This window comes from Alligator mississippiensis, chromosome 3, assembly GCF_030867095.1.
Source record: "Alligator mississippiensis isolate rAllMis1 chromosome 3, rAllMis1, whole genome shotgun sequence".
Classification (NCBI taxonomy): Eukaryota; Metazoa; Chordata; order Crocodylia; family Alligatoridae; genus Alligator; species Alligator mississippiensis.
The window spans coordinates 145751360-145778717 of record NC_081826.1 but is presented as its reverse complement, the minus strand read 5'-3'; the positions used below and the strand labels follow the sequence as shown (position 1 = coordinate 145778717).

Below are 27358 nucleotides of genomic sequence, written 5' to 3'. Positions count from 1 at the left end.
ACTCTCTCCAGGTTATCCGCATCCCTCTTGAAGTGCGGCGCCCAGAATTGCACACAGTACTCCAACTGCGGTCTGACCAGCGCCCGATAGAGGGGAAGTATCACCTCCTTGGATCTATTCGTCATGCATCTGCTGATGCACGATAAAGTGCCATTGGCTTTTCTGATGGCTTCGTCACACTGCCGACTCATGTTCATCTTGGAGTCCACTAGGGACTCCAAGGTCCCTTTCCACTTCCGTGCCACCTGTCACAACCCAAGTTGTGAGTTCTTGTTTTGTGTGCTTTGGCACAGCTAAATTGCTCCCCGCTAAATTGTTCCCGCCAAATTGCAGCTTCTTTGCACGGTGGAGTTTTCTGCTGCAACAGAGAACCCCGGGTGCAAAAGAAGTTCCTGCCAATTCGTAGCTTTCTTTGCAGTGTGCATTTCTAAGTTGCAGCACAGTGATGCACGTTGCAAAGAGTTCCCGCCATTTGTATTCTAATTCGAGCCCCATTATTGGTTTACGTTAAATTATTCACACGTGGCAGCTAGCGATTGGCCTGCTAGCTGTATAAAAGGCTTGTGTGGTTTCCGCCCTAGTTGGAGGACTCCACGAACACCAGGAGAAGGAGACTTCGCGCTATGTGAAGATCTCTAAGCGCTGCGGATCCTCACGGACCCAACGCATTCTAAGCAGGCAACAGAGGTCTGATCAGCCTCTAGCCTCTCCCCGTTGCCGTACAATCTTAGACGTATCCTTCCCTGCGCGCCAAAGAGACGGATCCACGGAGCCTAGCAAACTTCGTGTGAGTGAGTGTATTCAGAGCTCTTGACCGGACGGATTTTCTCCGGTTGGTCTGACAGGCTCGCGGTTTAGAACCTCCAACCGGATGGGCTAGAAGAGTGTTCCCGGAGGAACTCAATTCGCCTCTCTTCTTTTCTATCCGCAACTGTAACTCAAGCAAGTTCTCAGCCTGCACCGCGACCATCTCGGTGTAAGTAAACAATCTTAAAATCAACCGTTATGTGTACCGTGCCTAATTCTAGCTCGTACACCTGTTTTCTCGGACCCCGCGTGCCCGGGCTGACGGCCACAGCCCGTGTGCACCGAAGACGGGGCCAGTTCGACCCTGGTTCACCCCCGGATCGCCCATGGCGACGCTCCAGGGATCGCAATCGCCACTGCACATGGCGAGGAGGGCGGGATCGGGGCCCGGCCTGCACACCACCCAGCAGGTCATTCCCTAGGCTGTAGGTGTGCTGGACATTTTTCCTCCCTAGGTGCAGCACTTTGCATTTCTCCTTGTTGAACTGCATTCTGTTGTTTTCTGCCCACTTGTCCAACCTGTCCAGGTCTGCTTGCAGCTGTTCCCTGCCCTCTTGCGAGTCCACTTCTCCCCATAGCTTTGTGTCATCTGCAAACTTGGACAGAGTACATTTCACTCCCTTGTCCAAGTCGCTGATGAAGACATTAAAGAGTATCAGTCCAAGGACCGAGCCCTGCGGGACCCCACTGCCCACACCCTTCCAGGTCGAAACCGACTCACCCACCATGATTCTCTGGGTGCAACCCTCTAGCCAATTCGCCACCCGCCGGACTGTGTAGTCATCCAAGTCACAGCCTCTTAACTTGTTCACCAGTATGGGGTGGGATACCATATCGAAGGCCTTCCTGAAGTCTAAGTATATGACATCCACCCCTCCTCCTGTGTCCAGGCATTTCGTAACCTGGTCATAAAAAGAGACTAGATTAGTCAGGCATGATCTGCCTGCTACGAACCCCGGGTCCTCCTTCCTCCCCTTAGCACCCTCATGCCCCCAGCCAGTCCCGGTCACTGTCTACACATGTGTTTCAGGACACGTAACTACTCTGCTGTAGACTAGTACTTGTCCCAGACAGTACTATCCTACAGCAGAGTTAATTAATTTACTGCACCCTAATCTGGGTGAATGTGTAGATAGTGACACTTTACTGTGGAACTAATTAGTCAGCTCCACAGTAAAGCGCACATGTAGACATACCCCACAGGAACTACTGAGCAGCTAGTATGAATAACTTGTCAGACTGCTTCAGAGGAAACAACAGGTGGCAAGGATCAGAGACAATGCCCTGCAGGCCAGCAGGCAAGACTTGCATGGCCCTATGATAGACTACAAAGTATGCTTGATCCTTATATGAAAACACCAAGAATATGGGGAACAAGCAAGATGAACTGGACATCCTAATATGTAAAGAATAGTATCACTTAACTGTTTTTACAGAAAATTGATGGACAACTTCCATAATTGCAATGTCAACATTGAGGGGTATGCCTGGTTTCAGAAGGGCAGGTTTTAGAAAAAAAAGGGAGTTGGTGCTTTAATTGACAAGACTACATGTGCTTCTTTCCAGGTCCAGGAAAGGGAAAAAAAATCCCACCATCAACGAATATGAGTGTAAATAAAGGATGGAGAAGAACAATAATAATAGTGTGGCAGGGGTCTGTTTTAAACAATGAAATGAGAAAAAGAGGTGGAGGAGGCATTCTTCAAGCTAGTAAGTAAAATAATCAAAACTTACAGAGTTGTATTAATGGGGAATTTAAGTTGCCTGATACTTGCTGGACAAATAATACTACTTAAGATGCAAAGTTCTTAACCTGTATAGAAGACAACTTTCTGTTTCAGAAAGTTCAGGATACAACCATAGGATCATCTACCTTAGATTTTACTCTGAGCAATAAGGAAGAATTGTTTGAAAACATGAAGGTGGTAAGAAACTTGGGAGGAAAGTAAGTCATGAGGCCTGACAAAATTTATGCCAGGGTGCTGAAAGAATTGGCTGAAAAAATCTCAGAGCCCCTGGCAACAATATTTGCAAAGTCATGGATGACAGGCAAAGTCCCAGAAGACTAGAGGGAGATGGATCAAAATTCTATTACCCTTTATGCATGGAAATGGCAATTTTTAGTGGCATAAACAGCATTTTGGCACTTACAAACAGTATACAATTCTATTACTTTTGCACTGTAGACACAAAAGGTATTGCACATGCTTAGTAGGTTACATATTGGCTGGACTGCTATGATGTTATGCACACAAGTATGCTAAGTGTAAGTCACAGTGTGCTGCTGGACAAAGAATGAGTAAGAGGAGGGAGTGGGGCCAGGAATAAAGTAACAAACTAGAGGGTTTGCAGCTCAATGAGATGGCTCACTGAGATGGTTGCCACTCTAGAAGTGAGAAGCCTTTGGTTCTAGCCTGGAGGCTTGTTTTAATGGGGCAGAAATTTTCCCATTAGTCTTCCTCTGTTTTATCCAGTGACTATTAAATGCAAGAGGTAGTGGCTCCGGTTCGAAGGCAGGTGGGAGATGAGTCATTGTAATGCCTTACCAGCCACAGCCCAGTCATTTAAACCCTGATAGAGGTTCAGAACTGCCTTTGGATGAGTTGGGGCTAGAGCTTGGGTCTCTTGCTTTACACATAGGTGCCCTAACCACTCCTCTGTTGGGTGTTAAAGCATCAATCACTTCTTCTCTTGGTTTTTTTTTCAGAACTCACCCTCAGGTATGTGCAGCTCTGGGTACCAGCTTGGGTAGGGGGAGGGGCAGCTGCATGATCACACTGGCAGGAATGGCAGCTGGAATTTGCCACTGCCCCAATGTGTCACTGCTTGCCTCAGGTGCCCAGATGGAAATGACCATTCCCCCCATGTGTCGCCACTGCCCCACACACCCAGCTGCCCTGTTATGTCTCTGCCTCTAGGTCTAATGCTGTTTAACATTTGTATTAATTAGGGAGTTGTAGGAGAGTTTCCTGATCAAGTCTGCAGAGGACACAAAACTGGGAATGCCTGCAAACATTTTGGAGCTTAGTTATTAGAACTAAAAAGAATCTTAATGCCTGAGCAGTAGACAACAAAGAGAAATTCAACAAAGACAAAAGTAAGATGCTACACCTAAGTAGAAGCAAGTAAATACACAAATACAGAATGGAAGATAACTGGCTAGACAGTAATATTGCTGGGAAGGATCTGAGGTTCCAGTGGATCACAAATTAACCTTACTCAGCAAACGTGATACAGTCTTAAAAACAACACACGGGCTGCAGTAGCAGATGTATTTTACATGAAACATGGGAAAGGACTTGAACTCTGCTGAGCAGGAGCCAGGACTTAGCTGGCGTATGCACTTCTGGACTCCAGATTTTAAGGAGGATGTGGAGAAACTGGAGAGGATTCAGGGGCCAATAGCAAAGATGGCTTGCTGGATGACACACTGGAGGGCAGGGAGCAAATTCAGGCAGATTTGGATAGACTGGGGAAGTGGGCGGATCAGAATAGGATGCAATTTAACAAGGATAAATCCAAAGTGCTGAACCTGGGGAGAAAGAATCTCCAACACCCCTATAGACTGGGGGGTACCATTCTAAGTACCACAACAGTGGAAAGAGATCTCAGAGTCCTGCTTGATGCAAAAATGAACATGAGCCACCAGTGCGACGAGGTAATAAGCAAGGCTAACCACACTCTTTCTTGCATCAGCAGGTGCAATATGAGCAGGCCTAAGGGGGTGATACTTCCCCTCTATGAAGCATTGGTCAGGCCGCAGATGGAGTACTGCATCCAGTTTTGGGCGCCGCACTTCAAGAGGGATGTGGATAACCTTGAGAGGGCTCAGAGGAGGGCTACTTGTATGATTGAGGGCCTGCAGGTAAGACCCTATGAAGACAGACTGAGGGACCTGAATCTTTTCAGCCTCCGTGAAAGAAGGCTGAGAGGCAATCTTGTGGCTGCCTACAAACTCATGCGGGGGGGGGGGGGGGGGGGAGGGTGTCAGCAGGGAATAGGGGACACACTGTTTACCAGGGCACCCCTCGGGGTTACCAGAAATAATGGCCACACACTGAAGGAGAACAGATTTAGATTGGACATAAGGAAAAAATTATTTATTGTAAGAGTTGCCAAAATATGAAATGCGCTTCCAAGGGAGGCGGTGCTTTCCCCTACCTTGGAAGTGTTCAAGAGGAGATTAGACAGGCATCTGGCTGGGGTTACTTAACCCCAGCACTCAAAAAAATTTCCTGCCTGGAGCAGGGGGTCGGACCTGATGATCTACCAGGTCCCTTCCAACTCTAGAAATCTACGAATCTATCTATGATAAAGGGTTAGACATGCTAACCATACAAGGAAATAACATATAATAACCACTGACAGTGGGTATAGACCAGGGATGGGCAATTATTATGGGCAGAGGGCCACTTACTGAGTTTTGGCAAGCCATAGAGGGCCGCATGACAGGCAGCCAGGGGCAGATAAATATTAATTTTCTAAAATTTTTAGGGGCCCCGTGAGCCGGATAGAATGGCCTGACAGGCCGCATCTGGCCCCTGGGCTGCATTTTGCCCACCTCTGGTGTAGACTTTTTACATAATAAATATGATCAAGTCATGATCACCAGTACTTAAGAAACACTAAGGGCTCCTACTGACCTGTGTGGAGTCTGCTCTAACGTGCTGGAAATCCAGCGCTTCAGAGCACATTCGATTAACTGAGTCTGCTGCAGCACGGAAATTGATGCGCTCCAGCAGCCTTCTGCATCATGTGTATCAGTGTCCCTGCGCATCTCTGCACTGAAAAAATGGTGGCAGGGTGCTTTGAAATAAAATACGTTCAATGAGCTTTGGCTCAAAGTGCCCCGCTGCCATTTTTTCATTGTGGGGATGCATGGGGATGCTGATACACATGGCACATGGGCACTTTTAATTAGTGCAGCTCACTAATTAAAGCACCCGGTGCCGCATTCCAGAGCACATGTAAAAATGCCCTAAGTTTTAGCTCTGCAATTAATTCCTGTCCTGAACCTCATCCAGTGAGATGAGGTTTAATAAAGAATTCCCATGTGTGCTTGATGCCACATTCTGAGCTACAAAAATGTCAGTTATAATTTTAGGCATTCCTTTTTAGAACGAGCAGAATGATGTTCTAGTACTCAGAATCATAACATTTTAGCTGGAGTAGCATGAGACCTTTAGCATGTCACTCAGATCAAGGCTCACAGTGAGAATGCAGCTTCTTTTCCCCACATGATACATGAGGTAAATAAATACTGTTAGATAAATAACGTTCTCCAATGTGATTTGGCAAACTTAACTAGCATCCCATTCTGCTCTTTAACCGTTAAAGCACTGATCCATAAGCAGTCAAAACCATTTGCTTCCCAGCTGTCAGAGACTCAGAAGTAGGCAATGCCATTTCTGACACAGTGCCATTCCCCCTCCTCTTTTGCCCATTCAGTCCTTCCTAAATGAGTTATAGGTACTGATTTTTTTAAACATTCCAATCATGTGAAACGTTTGGCAGATTTCAGTAATACAAACTGGGTCAAATATTTGCTCATAAATGAGCAATCCCAGTTCCTCCTGGTTATTATCCAGGCTGATAATAATGTTGTGTAGCAAAACCAGAATTTATTTTCCACAAGTTTTAATATCTTAATTAATTTATTCACAACATCATAATTGTGTGCTGAAAAAGTCCCCATTTGCTCCTTTTTTCATCCTCCTCTTCTGTTGTTGGTCACATCAATTAACACCATTTTGCCAAAAGGAAGAAGGCACCAGAGAGGTACAGGGACTCTGAGATATCTCTTTGAATCACAAAGCCTACAAGGGCCTCTCCTGGGAGGGGGCAGCTAACAGACTTATCCCCTGTCTGGAGTTATGCCTGATGTCACAATCTAGACCTATGAAAATGAAATATAAATTATAGCTCCAGGTTGCAGCAACGAGGATTTGTGGTTTTAGGGTGGCCAGTCCATATGTAGCTTTTCAACAGAGCTTCTCCCTCCCCAGGAAAGCCAAAGAACAGAATCCCTTATGTTCAGAGTGTGGGGTATACTCCAGATATACTCCCTCCCGGGAACAACTTATCTAAGAGGAGGTGGAAAGTATGTGAGGCCATGAATATGCAAATCATGCATGCTGACTACATTGTATGGTGCACTTCAAGAGTTTTTCAGACTGGGCCTCCACAGCACAGGGGGTAAAAAGAAGGTACCGGGGTAATGTGAGGCCTCTGCAAGACACGCTAGGAAATCTGGTCAACACACCAGATGACAAAGCTAACCTATTTAACAATTTCTTTGCCTCCATTTTCCTGAGCAGGGACCGGATCATATCCCCTCCCCCCCCCCAACTAGAACCCCCATAGGCCCCAGGGGAGGCACACCCAGACCTACGGTCAGTGAGGATCTAGTCAGGGAACTTCTGAAGGGACTAGACGGATTTCAATCAGCTGGCCCTGATGATCTCCACCCCAGAGTGCTGAGGGAATTAGCAGAGGTCATTGCGAGACCCCTGGCATGGCTTTACAAGCACTCGTGGTGCTCTGGTGTGGTGCCAGAGGATTGGAAAAGGGCCAATGTGGTTTCCATTTTCAAAAAAGGGAGGAAGGAGGACTCAGGAAACTATAGGCCAGTCAGTCTTACCTCGATCCTGGGTAAGCTTTTTGAGAGAATTATCCTGGCACATGTCCATGAGGGGCCAGCAGGGGAGATTATGCTTAGGGGCAACCAACACGGGTTTATTAGAGGCAGGTCCTGTCAGACCGAACTGGTGGCCTTCTACGACCAGGTCACAACATCCTTAGGCACAGGGGTAGCAGTGGACGTAGTCTTTCTGGACTTTAGGAAGGCCTTCAACTCTCTCACCCCATTCTCATTAAAAAACTAGGGGACTGTGGCGTCAACACCTACACAGTCAAATGGGTCGCTAACTAGCTGGAGGGCCACACCCAGAGTGGTGGTGGACAGGTCATTTTCGACCTGGAGGGATGAGGGCAGTGGGGTCCCCCAGGGCTCGGTCCTCAGGCCCGCACTGTTCAACATCTTCATCAGCAACTTGGACAAAAGGGTTATCTTTTCCTCGTCACTAAGGGCAGGTTCACTTCACAGGCAGGCTGCAGGGTGGTTCCTCCAGGAGCGACGTGGTCCTGGGGCTCCTTCCCTTCTCTGACCCTGGCTGAATCCCTGGGGCTGAGTTCCCTCCCCTCTCCTGCCTCAGGAGACAATCAAAAACATGCATATGCTCTTGAAAACAGCAACTTTCTGTAAACTTTCCCACTCTGCCTTTGCAGGGATCCTGAGCCCTACTGCAAATCCAGCAGCAGCTGTTACAAGTATAAAGTTGTCAGAGCCTTTATTCATACTATTGGCACTATCCCTACTACCAGACTAGCTCACAGCAGGGATAGGGCAGGGTCAAACACAAATTCAAAGTGCATTTCTGTTCCATGTTGCACTCGCACTGAAGTGCTGTAGCTGTGAAGGTCCAGAAAATGTACAAGAACCAAAGGCATTTCTCACATACATTCCCTGGACCACCACAGCTACTATAACAATCCAACCATACTTCAACATAGAAGGTATCTAAATTTGCCATTTGTAATGGAAAATCAACAACATGAAGAAAAAGGAAGCCAGGCTGTACAGTGATATCTACTTACCTTGTACAAGTAAGATAACAAAAGCAAATAATATAAAAAATCCCCAGGGGACTAACCATCTATGACCTGTTGCCTAACACTGTAACACACACAACTTCAAGTATGCATAATGGGCATGTTGTGTCTGAAAGCTTGTTTAACATCCGTCCCAACTATACAGTTGGCCGGGTAAAAGATATCACTGAGTAACCTATGACTTCATTATCCCATCCTTTTTAGACATTAGAAGCACTGACATCAAACCTGCATCATTGCCCACAGAAGATCAACTGCATTTGCTGCCATGCACCTTGCAATCCACTATAAGGTGGATAAACAACTGGCTTGATAGTCACAAGCAAAGGGTAATTATAAATGGAACCATCAGAATAGCAGGAGGTTTCAAGTAGAGTCCCACAAAGGTCTATCCTGTACCCAGTGCTGTTCGATGTGTTTATTAATTATTTGGATGCTGGAATAAAGAGTTTCTTGAGCAAATCTGCAGGCAACATAAAACTGGGAAAGACTGCAAACATGCTGGAGGGCAGAAGTACAAATCAGAAAGATCTTCACAGATCAGAAAGCTGGGTTGGAGCTAATGGGATGAAGTTCAATGCTGACAAATGCAAGGTGCTACCTTGGGAAAAATAATCAAAAGCACAAATAGAAAATGGCTGACACCTGGCTGGATGGCATCACTAGGGAGAAGGATATGGGAACCTTGGTGGATCACAGACTTAATATGAATCTGCAGTGGGATGTAGCTACACAAAAGGCAAACAGGTTTTTGGGTTGCATCAATACAAACATTAGGTGCAAGACACAGGATGTGATAGTGCCTCTTTACTCAACACTGGTTAGGCTTCATCTAGAATAGTGCTTGCAGTTTTAGGCTCCACGTTTTTCAAAGGATGTGGGGACATTAGAGAGGGCCCAGAAGTGGGAGACAAAAATGATAAATGGCTTGGAAGGCAAGTCACATAAAGAGAGGTCAAAGGAAATAGGTCATGTAAGAGGAGACACGACAAAAATCTTCAAAGATCTGAAGGGCCGCCATAAAGAAGAAGGGAAACACCTTTTCTCTCTTGCTGCAGAGGGCAGAACATGGATCAATGGCTTGAAGTTTCCACAGAGTAGGTTTAGATTGGCTATCAGGAAAAAATCATCACTGTTCGAACAGCGAGGCAATGAAATTGACTGCCTAGGGAAGTTGTGGAATCTCCGTCATTGGAGGTATTCAAGAAGAGGATGGACAATAATTGGTCAGGGATGATCTAGAAATAGCTATGCCTATGTTTTACTATGGGTGTTTCCCATGCTTCTGGGCTTCACTGGTTGCCACATAGGGTCAGGAAATATTTTTCCCCCCTTCCCACTGCTACACATATCAAGGGTGGGAGGGTGCCTCCTCAGAAGATATGGGTGTTGGCTGCAGCCAAAGCTGGGGATTTTGACTGGGGTATGCCAGTGCTTCTGCTGAGACTTAAAGCTGCAGGTTCTTGGCTAGAGGGTCTTGCTTCTCCACTCAGGGTCAGACCCATTGCCATATTTGGGGTCAGGAAGGAATTTTACCTCAGGGTCCAATTGGTATATACTATGGGGAATTTTGCTTTTCTCTGTAGGAGGGGTAATGGCCCTCTTCCTTTCATCTCTCAATAGTATTTTAACAACTCTGGTAGCAGGAGGACATTGGCCATCACTGTCTCTCTACCTTGCCTGTGGCAGGTTAGGGTATTATGCCTTGTGGTTGTATCAGGGTTGACTGTAGTTTTACTAATAGGTGAGGCAGCGAATTGGTATAGGATGGCTTGGATAGGGATGATACTGCCTCTGGCAGGGGGGTTGGCACAGATGACCTCTGAAGGTTCCTTCCAACCCTACATTTCTATGATTCTATTAAAAGAGAGTGAGTGAGACAGTGGAAAAGGGTACTGTTGCCTTTAAGATGGACTGCTGAGAGACCAGAAGAGGCGATTTCTGGTGCTATATAAATTCAGCTCCTGGAAGGAGCAGTCAGTCAGGCCTTGGCAGTGCCAGAGGAAGGATCTTCCTGTACAGAGCTGTAGATGCAATACTGGAGGACAGGTGATTATGAATAGGCCTAGGAGAGCCAGAGCTGAGAGAAGCCTCATCTGAACTGAGGACAACCTGAAAGAAGGCCTAAGGAAAGACACCCCAGAGGGATTTGTACTTGATTTGTTACTTTTGCAAGGTAGACTCCTATCTGTATGAGCTGAGGCCATCAGGCATTTGGCAGCTAGAAGGTGAGATGGGGGCACCGCTGAAGGCACTCTAAGGGAACGCACAGTCTGTTTATGGATTGTTTTGAGTTAGTGACCTGGGGAAAACTGTTGACTGAGCCAGAGAGGCCCTGTAGACTGCTGACTGCGGTGAGGGAGCCCTAAACACTGGGTTCAACATTGATGAATCTGAAGGGCTTGGCTCATCTGGAAGTTCTGCTTCCACTGCTCCCAGATATCCAGAATGATATGCTCCCAGAAGTTGCTGCTCATCTCCCTGGCCCAGAAGCACCAGTCTGCAGGTGATCCCACGTAGCCTGGGATCCATGGTGTCCTGCAAGGCATCCTCCTATCATCATTGTCAAGCACTGTGATGGCAAGGATGGAGTTAAAGAGTTGCTGGGCTGGGTTGGGCCTGCTCCCATATGCTTGCAGCCAATGCCAGGCCTGCAGGAGTGACATAAAAGAGGAGAGTCAGGCTCCAACAGAAGACTCTCAGTGCTGACTAACCCTTGCTATTGGTCAGCCATCCCCTTAGAACCAAGCGATGTGTATTCCCAGGTCAGCTTGGGTGCCTGGGTGGATTGGAGCATAGGATCAGGGAGCTGCACCGGTGTCCCATTATAGGCATGTTGACATTTCTGGTACAGAGATAGAAGCAGATCTTGAGGAGGTGCTTTTATAGGACATCAGTCATATCAGCTTGTGTTTGCATGCTACTATATATCTGCTCTTGCGTGAACTGGAAGAACAAACTGAGAAAGCGCAGGCAGGTCTTGACTCTCCACCTTGAGCAGTACAACAGCACAGGACCTCCCAACACTGCTCAAATACAGGCTACAGGGTGAGAAGTCAGTAGGGATCCGTTCTGGGCAACGTGGGCTGACAGCATAACTGAGAAGACCTCCCAAGATAAAAATGACCAGTCACTTAGTTGCACTTCAATCTGGGGAGCAGTGGCAGGGCGGGATGTGAGCTGTGTGGACAGCCAGTGGCTACACAGAATAGAGGTTCCTGGGAACCTCCAAAAGCTGGAGGATGAAAAGTTTGCTGGGAGTCTTTTATATCCGTCCCCTGGATGCAAAGCACCACCATTACATAAGAACCTAAGAATATAAAAAAATGCCATACAGGCAACTCCCATTTAGCACTCTTAATTGGTTCTGGAAAAACTGAGTGCTAAGTGAAACAGCGTTAAGTGAAACCCAGTTCCCCACAGGATTTAAGGTAAATAAATACAATTGGTTCCGCACAACAGGCCGGCCCAGACCCCACACAGCAGGGCTCTGGCTGGCATGTGGGAACCAGCACCCATGTCCTGCTCCGCCCAGCAGGGGCACCCTGCTGGAACTATCTGCCGCTGCTGGATTGCTGCAGGCTCAGGACGGTTTTCATACCCTGTGGGTGAGTGTGTGACTGGAACAGGGCATGGGCTGCAGCCCGGGGATTGGGGGGGGGGGGGGACTCCGCAGGCTTGGCCCCACTGTGGCCTACAGTGAGAGACAATATGCACATTTCCTCCCACCCCCTTGTTTTCTCACTGCTGCTGCTTCTCCCTGCCGGCTCCAGCACCACGTGCAGAGGAGCAAATCCCACTTTCCTGCTGCCCCACCCTGGGTCCCCGCTGGCTGTCACTCACCTCTGAACTTGCTGCTGCTGCTCCTTCTCCCCAGCCCTGTGCTGAGCGTTATAACGAAATGCTCTGAGCACTAACTGAAACCGGGTACGTATTTTAAATAAGCAGTATAGCAAAACCGCGGTAAGCAAAACTGCGTTAAGTGGGGGTTGTCTGTACTAGGTCAGACCAACGGCCCATCTAGTCCAATATCTTGTCTACAACACTGGGTACCCCTTCTGGACACGGAGTGGGGCAGGGGAGAGCAATGGTCTCAAGTCACAGCAAGAGAAGTTTAGGTTAGGTATCAGGAAAAACTCTCTCACCAGAAGGCTAGTGAAGCACCGGAACAGGTTACCAGAGAGGTTGTAGAATCTCCATCCTTGGAGGTTTTTAAGACCCAGCTAGACAAGGCCCTAGCTGGAATGGTCTAGTTGGGGATGGTCCTGCCTTGAGCAGGGGGGTGGACTATGTGACCTTTTGAGGTCCCTGCCAACCCTAACTTTCTATGATTCTCCCTGGAAGCAGCAGGGCCAGACCACTTCAGGCTGTATTCTCCTTGCTGGCACTCAGGAGCTGCAGTCCTGCTGCTGAGATGATGTTCCTTCAGCAGCCTCTAAGATCTTACTGCCAGCTCCACTCCGGCCTGGGTTTATGTTCAGTCTAAGCCCAGCCCGCTCCCTAGTCTTGTGGCCCTGGTTGCCTCTGGCCACACCTGCCACCTGCTCCTCCGGACACCTGCCGGCCCTTAAAGCAGCAGGAACACCAAGCCTTCTGCTACACATCCCCATATGGGATTCTATGCTCTTTCTGTATGTTGGCTTTCTCCCACTGTTTAATTTAAAAAGTACTCTGCAATATTTTTCATTTTTACTGCCAGCAGTCTGGCACTATTATATACTTCTATGGACATTTTGAAGTGCTCTGGAGGGGAAGGTAAGGGGGTATATATGTTCATGCAATATTGAAGTGCTGCAAATCTGAAGCACTTCATATTGGAGCGGGATTGGAGAACTTCAAAAGATCACTTGCCCATATTCTGGGACTGTCAGGTTAAATGTGCTTATAGAAATACAAGGTTGTGTTATCTCCCTCCAACTTCTGCAACAGACCTACCAGGAGGTCTGTAAAAACAAACAAACAAACAAGATTTTGACCTTTGTGAAAAAAGATAATAAGGATTTTGACATTTGTATGTTTATACAACTCCACCTGTGTGAAAACTATGGGTAACCATTCTGCCTCATACGGGTAAAGAACAGATGGCAACTACTAAAAAGCACACACTGTATATCAATGTATTAATTACTAAATGTTACCTGCCAGATGTTCATCACAAGCTACTCTAGCTACTAAATTTCAGAGGGATTGGGCATTCCAAAGAAATGTATTTTAATATTAATTAACTTAACTATCTGTATTGCAAACATGTTATTTCCTTATCTTGAAATCCTAAATTGATCAGCTACCATCTGTCTAACATCATTGTTTTATATTCCCTGACCACAGTGTGATATTTAGAAATCCTGCCCCTTGAAGGCTTCTGATAGGTAAGAAATTGTTACTGATCTGAATCTGAAGTGCAAGCTTGAAGTAACTGAACACAATTACCATCTGATAACAGTTTGATGGCCTACATTAGTAGTTAATAACCGTTAACTGTTTGATGGCCTGCATTGGTGGTTTTAGATATGTTCATTGTGAAGAGCTGACTGTGCCATAAAATCAACATCACAACTGGAACTCATTGACATCTTTATTGGCAGAGAAGTTAAGGACTGGCAGCTGTGGTATCAAATAAACAATATTTTCAAGAACAAGCCTCACTAGCTAAGTCTTTTTAGTAAGAAGTGAAATATGAGATCACTAATAAGATTCTCCAACCTGCTTGTAGTTCCTGAATTAACATCTTCAAACAGGTAAGAATTGTAGAGTTAGCAGGGACCTCAAGACATCATCTAGTCCAACCTCCTGCCTGAAGCATCTTATGTAGGGATAGAACTTGCAACCTTGACATTATTAGTACTGTACTCTAACCAACTCAGCTAAAACACCACTTAAGTGGCTTCAGCAGTTCAATATCCACAAGCGATCTATGGCATAGTTTTGCAAGCATTGTTCTACTATGATTGAAAACAATGAACTGAAGGTTCATACTACTGATGTAAGCAGGATTGGTAACTTTATTGAAACTGTTTATGAATACCATGTTTTTAGAGCAAAGGAAACTGGAAGCTGCTTGTTCAAAAGGTCATAGGGCAAACTAGTTAAGTGTGGCACCACTGATAAAAGGAGGTAATATGCTTATCATTTTCTATCAGGCATACTACAAAATGCTACAACTCCTGCTTTTTTTCTAAAATCTAACTTCTTGGTGACCATAAATATGACTTGGCAAATGGTCCAGAGGTATTGTTACATGAACTTTGGCTTCTTTGTGATTCATGACAATTCAGGGGAACGCTGTCTGAAATAATCCAGTATTTAATAGTCTTTTTTATTAGTTTTAAGTTTGTTCTTTTTGCTTAAATGTGTTTCAGCTGACAACATTCTGAGGTAGGCGACTATTCGGTGTAAAGCCAAGTTACACAATAATTAAGGAGTTTGTTCTGTGTACGACAGCTATAACACAGCAATCTGAGTCAACTAGGTTCATAGTAATTGTATAACAGAATTTAGACTCACTATTATTGCTCTGTTGTTCAAGTTCAAAAATCTGATGTAAACAAGGATCTCTTGAACAGCAGGAGCTACATGCACATGCCTACTCTGCAATTATCACAGTCATATACACAATCACACTACTGCTTGCATTAAAGACTTGTTAGATATGTAACCAGTATTTATTATAACAATCTGAATGCTTATTAAGAATTACAGATTTGGTTTCCATCAAGCTTTGTACCTATCCTGTATAGTTTTGCCCCCGCAGGGGTAGGCTATAGATTCTCCTTGATGGCTGTGATATACTTGCAGACAGACTGGTGGTTTGTGACTCTGGTGTGACTGAACTGGCCATTACCATGGGTCTGCCCATTTAAACCTCCCCCTTTGCTATTTTCATTTTGTTTATTTTGCTTCCACAACCATACAATGGAAGCTCTTTCTTTCCTCTTGTGATTATAATCTCCACTTCTGTCTTATTCTGCCCCTATCATTTTAGTATCTGACAATGCCTGTAGATGTGTGGGATGCTTGCTCTGACGTGCTGTAATTACAGCATGTCAGAGCAGACTCGACTGAGTTTGCTGGAGCGTGCTAATTAGCATGCTTCAGCAGCTTCAGTGTCTTGTGTATTCAGCATCCCCATACTTCAAAATGGTGACGGGGTGCTTCAACTAAAGTCTGTCAAATGAGCTTTAGTTAAAATGCCCCTGCCGCCATTTTAAAGCGCAGGATGCTGAATACATGAGATGCTGTGAGCGCTTTAGAGTGCTCCTGAGAGCCACTCTAATTAAAGTGTCCCCTTCACCCCTGGAGCACATGTAAAGACGTCCTGACTGCTTCATTAGCTTGGAAGAGATGTAAAGCGCACCATTCTTCACTGGACCAGAGATAAAAACACCAAGGGCACATCCAGACCAGTGCAGACATGTGGTATGTGGCACTGCAGACCCATCTGTGGTACCACATGCTGCACACACAGACATTCCCTGTGCTGCTACTTTGCAATGCGTTGTGGGGGGGGGTTGACCCCGGGAGATCCCAAGGTTACAAAAACCTACACCTTAAAACAGTGGGGCAGTGCACATGGCGGCAGCATGTGCTGCCTAAAACATGAGCCTGGTCAGCTGAAGCTGAAGCCACACTGGTAACAAATGCAGCTCCCGGAGGCCCCCAGGACCCCAGGTAAAGCCATTGGGGCCTCCCCTACCTGTAGCATGGGCGCTCCCTGGAGACAAGTAGCAGCGGCACAAGGTGTGCCACTGCTATTTGTCCCCAGGGAAATGCGTGTTCCTGCCCAAGGGAATGTGCCTTCAGTGTTTTGTTTTCTTTTTTCAGGCCTGGTGGTAAGGACACATCTGGAAACTTTGTAGCTGGTTTCCAGTTCATCCTCCAATAAATGTTTAATTATTTATGCAAAATGGAACAGCATCAACTGGAGAGGCAGACAGGATCTTACACTTAGGGCACTCTTATAGAACGTGGCAGATATGAGTTCAAGTTACCTCAAGCAGAGGTACGAATTGAAGCTGGGTGCCCCATATTCTGTGAGAATGCTCTAGTCAAAACACTGATGGATTAAAGGGAGAAAATACAAGCAACATTACATTCTCCTGTCATGTTTTTTAATCTATCTTTTACTTTATTTGCTTTTTATTGTCTAAAAAAGGAAGTATTCCATTTTGGATTGAATGCTGCATTGCTCAACACAAAACAAGTGTTCGGTTTTTAAGGAATGATTTTACTGCTGTGCCTCATGGGAAACTACTGGCCAAACAGGGAAAGATGGGATCAATGCTACAATTAAGAGTTGGTTCAGCAGTTTAGACTAAAAGGTGAGTTATCTAACTAGAGGATGAGTTAACTATCCTGTTTAACATTTTTAGCAGTGGCTTCAGCACTGGAACTAGATGTAAACAAGGATCTCCTGAACAGCAGGAGCAACATACACATGCCTACTCTGCAATTATCACAGTCATATACACAGCTGAGATCTGCAACCTGTGTGGTCTGGTCAGGGATGTGCAGGCAGTGGATCGTGGCTCTGCCCTGGCTCCTTGCAGCGGTGACACCATGGTCCAGAGTCAGGGCAGAAATGTAAATCATTGCCTGCATGTCTCTGTCCAGAGCATGCAGGCTGCAGATCGCAGCTCTGCCCTGGCTCTGGATCATGCTGTCACTGCCGCAAGATCCCAGCCTGGCTCCAGAGCAGTTTCCTCCTCTGCCATGCACCCTGCCAGAACGGACGGAACTGGGGGCAGGGGAAGAGTGGGGACTCTGGAAGGTTATAGCCACCAAATTACCGGTAGCCACCTCGCCCAGTGGTGCTGCTGCTGCTACCACCACTACCCATCCTACACAGGCAGCAGCAGCTGAGCCCACCCTCAGCACAGCCCCTCCACCAGGAAGAGGCTGGCACGCTGCTGCCTGCCAGTGCTGCTGGAGCTGGTGGCCATGGACACCCCAGCCCTGCACTATCACAGCTGAAACTGGCCCCAGTCACATGGGCAGGGACTGCTGGGAAATGGAGTCCACTGCTGGCCGGATCTGGCCTGCAAGCCAGACTTTGCCCACCCCTGAGATAAGGGATGCTGCCATTATGGAAACAGGAAAATTGACATAATCTTGTAGAATGGACTACTAGGAATTAAATGAAGTTTAAAAGTACAAAGTGCTAAGATGGGGTGCTCAGCCCCATGCCCATGGGGCATATCCAGCCCACAGAACTGTGTCATCTAGTTCATGGGGCTCCCCAGAGTGTCCAGAAATTTGGCAGCAGCGGAGTGGTGGCAGCGTTAATTGCTGGTCCCCTGATGGCAAATTTTAGGGCCCATGGGGAGTCCTGCAAGCCAGAGAGCACACCAGATTACCAGTGAGAGGCTGGATCTGGGCATGTGGGACTGAGCCAACACATGACCAGATCTGGACTTGTGGGATCGGGCTTGTGCGTGGTCAGTTTCAGCCATGCAACGTCAGGTCAGTGCACGGGGTCAGGCTAGCATGTGGCTGGACCTGGATGTATGGGATAAGGCTGGCCTGCTGGATTGTGTCAGGGACTGATCAAGCAGGCCTGGCTAAACCAAGCACTTGCGTTACCACACCTGCCCCTGACACCTGGCTAAGGAGAATACCTCAGTTCTCTGCAAATACAATGGCTGCTGCAAGCACCACTCAGCCCTTTTAAACACATCTGCAGACTGAGGCTGCAGACACATCTTGGCACAGCCTCAGTCTGTTGCAGGCAAGCCTTGTGTTCACTGCTGTTCATGGTTCTCCTGACTTCTGAACCAATTTTGGCTTTTCCTGAGCCTGGTCTTGAATCTCCCCTAAAACTTGGCTCTGCTCTCTGGTTTTCCTGGCATCCTGGCTTGGTTTGGCTTCCTTGACCCTGATCTTGGATCCTCCCTGGAACTTGGCACTTGTTCCATGACCCCTGGCTCCTGACCTCGGCTTGCATCTCAGACTACATTTTTCAGATCTCCCCTCTCAGCTCTGTCGACCCAGCCCTGACCCGATGCTCCAGTAACCTGTGCCCCTGCCCTGGTGACACTCCACTTGCCCCTTGGGGCCTATCCTTAGGCCCAGCTGCCTACATCCCTGTTGAATAATAAGTTTCTTGCAGTGTGGGAGTCATCTGGCAGTCCCATGATTCAGGGCTTTTTCTGATCAATGGTTGAGGCCGGCAATTAACACCCCCCCCCCCCCCCCCCCCCCAATGAATGCTACCAGTTTCCATCACAGTTTTTTTTTAGAGGTTTTGGGGTTGTTGTTGTTGATTTGTTTGTTTGTTTTTCTGGGGCGAGGGGGAGTTGCCTTCTTCTGAGGCTTTGGAACTTCAGCCACTGTTAGGGCCAGGGATTTGGACTGGTATGCACTGATACCCCTGCTAATATTTAGAAACCCTGAAGTTCCTGGCTAGAGGGTCTTGCTCTTCTATTCAGGGTCAGACCAATTGGCAGATTTGGAACTAGGAAGGAATTTTTCCTATAGGGCAGATTGGCAAAGTATAGGGGTTTTTCCTTCCATTGTAGTGTGGAACAAGTTCTTTTTTCTTATAATCTTCTGAGTTTATATTAACTAGCTACTTTGCCACCACAGTGGCAGGAAACTGGCAATGCCTTCATTTTCCCTGCTTTTACCAAAGGCATATCAAAAGGGTGGTGCTGATGTTTTGCAACTGTACCTGGTAGCTGTGTGTGAGGGTTTGAAGTGCCCTTTTTGGGGATTGCTTAGGCAAGCGATTGCCTGTGACTATAGGAAACTGGAATTAATATCCCAGGAGGTCCCTTATATTTGTTTCAGTCAGCAGGCAGAGCATTACTGTGGTTAATATTCATAACAAGAGACTGTATTTCTTTTTGCAAAAACATCTAACATAACTTTTGCCTTTAATTCTTTCCAAACTCTGCTCAAGGTTTTGATGGTTTGTCTTGTCAACTATTTTGCTATCCCTGTTTCTCACTTGTCTTATGACCCTGTGACTCCAAGTCATTCATCTGTCCTTCATGTGAAGCTGCACTAAGACACCTGGGACTGGTACCTCACTTATGCTAAGATTCTCCCTAATATTGATGTCTGCATCTGTAGCTTTGCTACTTCTATTTTACTCTGCCCCTAAGCTATGGGAAACTGGGTAACAAATCACCGATGGAAGTAATGCAGCAGCTAAACCGGAAAAGTACTTGTTTCCTCAGTACTGCTCTGAGAGGAGGATGGCAGGAAGGAGAGAAGGAAGTATAGGTGACAAAGATCAACAACAGGTAATGGTCTCTGCATTTCACACACAATACTCATAATATTTTTTAAATCATATGTAATGGCTGCTTTGGATAAAGTTTTTGTCTTGTTTTTTTACATGTAAACATTTTGTCTTGTTTCCAAATAAGCATGTGTTCTTGGTGCTGTCCCCTCTTTTTCTAGCACAAACTGGTACTCTTTTTCACAGTTTCACCTAAGACTGAATATAATTTGGATTTAGCTACCTTATTATTCCCAAAACAAGGTTGAGACATTGCTTTAGCTTGCATAAACACCAACTGTATGATGTAAGTTCTGTGATTATAGAGTTGTAAACCACATATGTATTTAAAAATTAATTTTAAAAAGTAATATCAAACAACATACGTAAAACATACCATAGTCTTTTAAAAATATATTCATGATATGACAAAGGACAAATTAAAATGTAATAAATATGATATTTAGGAAAAGAACATTTGTCAAACTAAATGGCTTATAATATTTATTCCAAGTATATACATCTATCAGGAGTTACTTTATAACATTTTAAGAACAATAGTTTTGTAGAAATTTAAACATCCTGCATTACTGGGAACGACCAGATGCTACCCTGAAAGGGTGAGAACTAGAAACTGAAAGGGCATGTCTACACATGCATTAACATTCTTTAGTTAATGCGCATTAAATCTAGTACCTCCAGGCACCTATACATGACTGAAGAGGCTGCTTCAACACACTGCAATTCCAGTGTGTTGTAGTAGACGCAATCTAGTCTGCTGGAGCATGGCAATTACCACACAGTAATTACCAGCAGACTTCAGTGTCTCATGTATCAGTGTCCCTGTACTTAAAAATGGTAGGGAGGGCATTTGAACTAAAACTTGTCAAACGAGCTTTAGTTCAAGGGTCCCTGCCACCATTTTTAACTGCGGGGATACTGATACAGAAGACATGGCAGTGCTTTAATTAGAGCAGCTATCAGAACCGCTTTAATGAAAGTGATACACAACCACCCCAGAACACATGTAAAAGTGTCCTCCTTTGTGAAGTACAGTAAAAGTTCTGTTGACCGGCATCTTACAAGCCGGCATGCTCTACTAACCAGCATGCCGGCTTGTAAGATAAAGTGAAACCGGAAGTGCCTACTGTGGCACATCCGGTTTCTCCGAGCCCCCATGGCCCGGGGCAAAGCAGCCTGCGTTGCCGAGCCCCCACAGCCTGGGGGCATAACAGGCTGTGCAGAGCCCACCTCCCTGTCCTGTGGGGCCAGTGGTGGTGCGGCGGGAGGGGCAGAGGGACGCCCCAGACGTGGTGGGGGAAGCGGCGGCCGGGGCCGCTCAATTAACTGCCATATTTTGTTATTCAGCATTCCCCATTCCCAGGGGATGCCAGATAACAGAGCTTTTACTGTACTAGGAAAATGTGCGTTAGTCTGTTTTAATGCTCATTAACTAAAGAGCACAGGGCATTTGTACACAACATGGGGGAATTTAATTCTCCCTAAATTGAAGCAGTGGTTTTTTAAAAACACCATTTCAATTTAGGGCAAAGTAAACCCCTGTGTCGTGTATATCCATGTCCGCCCTATCCTTACCTGTCTCTCCAGCGGTGGGGAGGGGAGAGCGAGCTGCTGGCAGGCAGAGTGGTCCCTGAGCTGTGGGGTGGAGGGGAGGGCTGGTGCTTCCCTCCATGGCAGCAGTGGCCCCCTCCCCCCTGCCAGGTGGCACCTGCCCACAGGCACCCAGCTCGGGCAGTCCCAGGGGGCAGTGCAGCTGTGGAGGGAAGCACTGGGCCCCTGTGCAGCTCAGGCAGGCAGGCTCGGGGGGGGGTGGGGCAGGGGGAAGAAAAAGATCAGGCTCGCTTTTTTTTTTTTCCCCTTTTGTGGAGTCTGCCCTCCCGGGCTGCTGCCGGGCTGCCTGCACAGTCTACCTGCACTGTCCCTAAACTGCACTGAGCCTGGTGCTTCCTTCCACAGCTGTAGGGTAGGAAACTAAAACTCCTCAGAGGTGTGTTAGTTTGTAGTGCTCCAAAGTCATTTGCTGCATCTCAAAGTCATTTAAGGCGCATTACACCGCCAAATATGCTACAGCAGCTGGAATTAATGCACAATACACTGCCAAATGTGCAAACAGTAATAACATTAAAGTGGTGCAAAAGGCACTTAACCTACTTGCAACCTGCTTTAAAGTGTTGCCTGCAAATGCCCACAGTTTTCAAGTGATGCTCAATGTGCATTAGTTTATTTAATGCGCATTAACTAAATAGCACTTTTTGTGATGTTTTAATGCACATTAGAACAGGATAATGCACATTAAAGCACATGTGTAGATGCACCCAAAATAACTAAGCCAAATCCCACATCCAAGGTAGCTAAAATGCAAACTGCAAACTAGTTATATAAAATCAAAGCTTGGAAAAAATGCCTTCATTTATTGTTCATCCTATGTTAGAATATTAAAACTAAAAGAATTGTTAAGAATTATCTAGTTTTCATCATTTGCAGGAAAGAGTGTCCCTTTAACTATCAGAGACCCACAAGCATGCAATTAAAATAAAACAAAATGTTAGTGCAACTAGGATTGAGTACTCACCTCCTTCTCCTGATCCAGAACCATTATCTGAGAGGGAAATAAAAGGAAAAATAAAAACATTGTTACCAGAATACCTGTCTGTTTAATAATTTTCTCATTTTGAAAACATGAGGAGCCAAATATATAAGCAAGTTCTCCCACCGCATCAAACATTACTAATAGAATTTGTCCAGTCTTATTATCTACTATTTTCCTTATCTGCCAGGGTAAATTTCTCTAAAATCAATAGCTTAAAGGATAAGCACCCCCAAGTTTTTAAACTAAAAAAAATGCAAGCTTTCCAGTCTGATTTTTATATTCTTTTACTTCTGAGAAACACTTTTACTTTAGTTAAGGGTGCTGCACATATTGCATGGCTCTGGGGGCATGTTTCCAGTGGGTTCTTGGCAAGACCTGGGAGGAATGCTCCCAAGCATGACCCAACTGCATGCTCCGAAATCAAAAGCAGGGTGGTGGAGCTAATCTGACGGGTGTTTCCCCACTGCTGCTCCCAAGACTCTGGGCTCCAGTGTGCTTGAGAGTCACTTCTGGGGACAACCATACGCCAGCTTCAGGTTTGACATATCTGAGCTGGAGTGGCCAAATCATACTCAAGAATGTCCTTCCTGGGACACACCAGGAGCACAGTACAGACATACCAGAAGTAGCCCAAGGAGGTAATGTTGCTCAGGATAGGTCTTTACTGCAGAGCTGACTCAGGCTATCTACACAAGAAGCAGGCCATTCAAGCTGCATAATTACTAAACTAGCAACCACAGTGCCTGGATTAACAAGTGATGAGTTATACTCACGTCAGCTGCAACCTTTAGTTGTCCCCTCATTGCATTACTAGCCCAAGTGTCAACGGTATTTGATCTTCAAATTATGCAACTTAACAGGCCAACTTGCTCACCTTTAAGGATCACCTAATTCAAGTTATGGATTTTTGTATATGGACAAAAAACAGGTTAGAGGCAACACTATGCCTCCAACTAACACTGTAATTACAAGTCCTTAGGTACACAAGTGCTCCTATATTCTTGCTCCTGTAGGGGCAGATGGGAAGAGTAATTTATAGAGTCTGTTCCATCAGTAAATTGACATTTAGATGGCCTATGCCAGCAGTAAATTAAATGGATTTCTGTTTCTGGACCTTTCTTCTGGAAGTATTGTGTAGATTTCCATTGAGGACAAGGACTGCAAGGTCAGAGATGGAGTGGTTATTCTGTGAGAAGTATTCTACTGGTGATCAGGTGTTTCTGTCCTTTATTATTTTTCTGTGACAGTTCTTACTAATAATGGGCAGGATTCACCAACATGATTTCCATGAGGATATTTTGGGCAGATTCACATTTCATTTTAGATATCCAAATGGCACTTACTGTGAAGAGGGACTGGATAAAAATACAATACTTAACAGAGGGAAGGAGCTTGAGCGGGGAGAACGCTAGTTTAGGAGCAGCTGTTCCTTTAAGATAGAAAAACCCTGGTGCTGCGAGCAAAGAGAACAAGGAGCGATAAATGGCTCGAGAGAGGAAAAAAAAGACTGCTGAGGCAGGAGAATCCTGGGATCCGGTCCTGCGTGCTGGAGAAGACAGGAACCAAGGTCAATGAACCGGGAGTCACTAGTGAACTAAGTTGATTCTTAGGATACTCAGAAAAGAAAAAGGAACGTCATCAGAAACAACGAGAAGGAGGGAACCACGGCTGTTTGTCTGGTCCCAAAAAAGTTGAGTTTATCATTGGGTTTTTTTTCCTTTACTTTCTTTTTTTTTTTTTGTTGGACATTAAGTGGGGGCAATCGTGCTCCAGGGATATTTGAGGGGAGAAGGAGCCTGAGTCACAGCTAATTTCCCGTCCTTAAGGAAAAGAAGCAGAAGTGCCCTGAGAGACTGAGTAAACTAAGATCCTGACAGGAGATAAAAGATTAAAAAAAAAAAAAAAGGGGGACAGAAACAAAAAAGGAAATTTCCCTGTCACGTTTAAATGGTTCAGTTATCTTTATACTAAATGGTATATTACTTAAGACTATATTTAATAAAGGATTGCAGAAGGGAAAACCAAAAATTATATGGAACTGTATATTAACCATACTTACCCAGCCACAAAATTGCCATATTTGGCACTTTTCACACAATTTGTGATGCCACTGCATGTACAGTATGGGTGTGTAAGCATGTACACAGGGCACTATGTTCTGTGCCCATGTGGCAGCTTAAGCATCCACACAACATGTAGAGTAGGATCCCAAATCATGCAGAAGTGCCAAAACGGGCATTTGTGTGGATAGGTGCCATTTGGGTGTCCAAAGTGAAATAGAATTCTGTCCTTGGCTCACTAGATGAGTATATCATGTTTTGTAGTAGGCAGCACAGGAGCCACAGATTCTAATGGGTTTGTTGTGGGGAGCGCCGATTACGGTGATAGTGGAGATGTGTTGGAAGGTTTTGTATTTGTTGCTTAGGGAGAGTGTGACCCTGCTTGGTGTTTATTGATCAGAGAACCATTTGATGATGAGTTTGGCAAGGTTGTGCAGAGGTAGAAGGAATTGGCTGCTGTGACTGCAGAGCTGCTGGACATTAACCTTCAAAACTCATGGTGATTGGGAGAGGTCCCGGATGATTGAAAAGGGGCAAATATAGTGCCCATCTTTAAGAAAAGGAAGGAGGAACTACAGAGCAATCAGCCTCACCTCAGTTCCTGGAAAAATCATGGAGCAGGTCCTCAAGGAATCCATTTCTAAGCACTTGGAGAAGAAGGTGATTAGGAAGAGTCAGCATGGATTCACTAAGGGCAACTTATGCCTGACCAATCTGATTGCCTTCTATGATGAAATGACTGGCTCTGTAGATGTGGGAAGAGTAGTGGATGTGATATACCTTGACTTTAGCAAGGCTTTTGATAAGGCCTCCCACAACATTCTTACAAGCAAGCTAAGGAAGTACAGGCTGGATAAATGGATTGTAAAATGGATAAAAAACTGGCTGGATTGTTGGGCTCAGAGGTTAGTAATCAATGGCTCGATGTCTAGATAGCAGCTGGTATCGAGCGGAGTGCCCCAGCAGTCAGCCCTGGAGCCAGTTTTGTTCAATATCTTTATCAATGACCTGGAAGATGAGATGGAGTGCACCCTCCATGATTTTGCAGATGACACCAAACTAGGGGGAGTAGTAGATGCACTGGAGGGCAGGGCTAGGATTCAGAGAGACTTTGACAAATTAGAGGACTGTACTAAAAGAAATCTCATGAGGTTCAATAAGGACAAGTGCAAAGTCCTGCACTTAAGATGGAACAATCCCATGCACCACTACAGGCTGGGGACTGACTGGCTAAGCAGCAGCTCTGCAGGAAAAGACCTGGGGGTTACAGTGGACAATAAGCTGGATATGAGCCAACAGCGTGCCCTTGTTGCCAAGAAGGTAAACAGCACACTGGGCTGCATTAATAGAAGCTTAGCCAGCAGATTCTCCTCTGTACTACACTGATGAAGCCACATCTGGAGTCCTGTGTCCAGTTTTGGGCCTCCCACTACAGAAAGGATATGGATAAGTTTGAGAGAGTTCAGTGGAGGGCAACCAAAATGGTGAGGGGGCTGGGACTCATGACATATGAACAGGGATCCAACGCAAGGTTTTATTGATATATTTACAATTTACAAGTAATTTGGAAGCCTATCAGTGCCTTAATCACTATAATAAAATAAATTCTAAAAACCTAGAAATTTTGGTATTTTTCATTTTTTTATCATGGAAAATCAGAGCTCCCCTTGCCCCCTTAGCTCACAGAATGCAGGTTCAAGCCCCTCACTCCCAAGCCATAGCCCCCCAGCCCTGATGGTGCTTCTCACTCCCCTCCCCCAACCCACCGGCTCTGCTGGTGCCCCCCCCCCCCCAAATCCCACACACAGTTCCCTGCCTCTCCCCTAGCCCTGCCAAAGGGGGCCCCCAGCTGCCAGGGCTACGAGGCCAAGGATCTGGGTCTGCAGCCCCATGTCCCCTGCAGCAGCAGCCGAGCCCGAGATGCTGCCTGCATGAGGCAATGGCTGCTGCAGTGGAACCAAGCCTGGCTCTCTACCACACCCCCACCCCTCATGGGCAGTACAGCTGGACCAGAGCCCATGGGCAGGTTGGGTGTGGGCTGCCTGCTGTGGGCTTGGGTGGGAGGGCGCCCAGCTCTCCGCCTCTGCACACAGTCCTGGGGGCCAGAGGGACCCGTGCTCCCCAGATCTGTGAATGAGGTGGAGGCAGTTGCAGGCTGCCTACTGCAGGCTTGGGCTCCCTGCCCTGCTGCCCTTCCCTGGCGCCTCCACAGCCCAGTGGGCAGGACCCGGCAAAACAAGGCAGACTGGGGTACCCATGCTGCTGCAGGGTGGGCAGGAGACACATCAACAGGACGACACAGGGATTGCAGCAGCAAGGAGCTCCCTGCCCAGTCCCACTTTGTCCTGCTGTGCCAGGTCTTGCCTGCTGGACTGCAGGGGCCCCTGGGAAGGCAGCAGGGAAGGGAGCCCGAGCCTGCAGGAGGCAGCCCACACCCGCTCCTGCCATCCCACAGATCCGCGGGGCACAGGTCCCCCCTGCCCTCCCCAGGAGTGCACAGTTGCGGGGAGCCGGCCCCACTCCCTCACCGCTCGAACAAGCTGCCCACAGCCCCATCTCACTCCCCATTGGGGCCCTATGGTCATGCATTCCAGCCCTGGGCCCCAAGCCCAATGCACCGCCTGGCTAGGCAGCAGCCACCGCCACAGCCCTGCCCAACTCACTCCCTCTCTCCCTATGGGGGCCTCAATTCCCCTCCCTCCCCTCTCCCCACAGCCAGACCTACATGCAAGAGCTGCTCTCCAGGCTGCCTGGCAGCCATGTGCATATACATGCACGTAGCACCCCCTGTCTGCCTGCCCTCCTCCAGCTCCCTCCCAGCCCCCTTTAAGCTGGAACTCTGCCAGCCTCCAGCGAGCTCTTTGCAAAAGTGCAAAATCTGTGTGTTTCTCCATTACCTGAGAAAAACATGGATTTCTCATTTTAAAAGGTGAAACCTGCATTTTTCTCCATTTTTCTACAGGAAACAGAAAACCTGGATCCCTGCTT

General features: G+C 46.6%; 1 protein-coding gene across 3 annotated transcripts in view; it reads right to left on the bottom strand.

Moving 5' to 3' along the window:
• The window catches only part of TMEFF1 (transmembrane protein with EGF like and two follistatin like domains 1), a 245486-nt gene that overhangs the window by 44630 nt on the left and 173498 nt on the right, over positions 1-27358 (bottom strand). For all 3 annotated transcript variants that reach the window (XM_019491111.2, XM_059724477.1, XM_059724478.1), the window contains one exon: positions 22293-22319. In XM_019491111.2, the coding sequence (XP_019346656.2) occupies positions 22293-22319 (27 nt within the window). The remainder of the gene's footprint in view (positions 1-22292; positions 22320-27358) is intronic.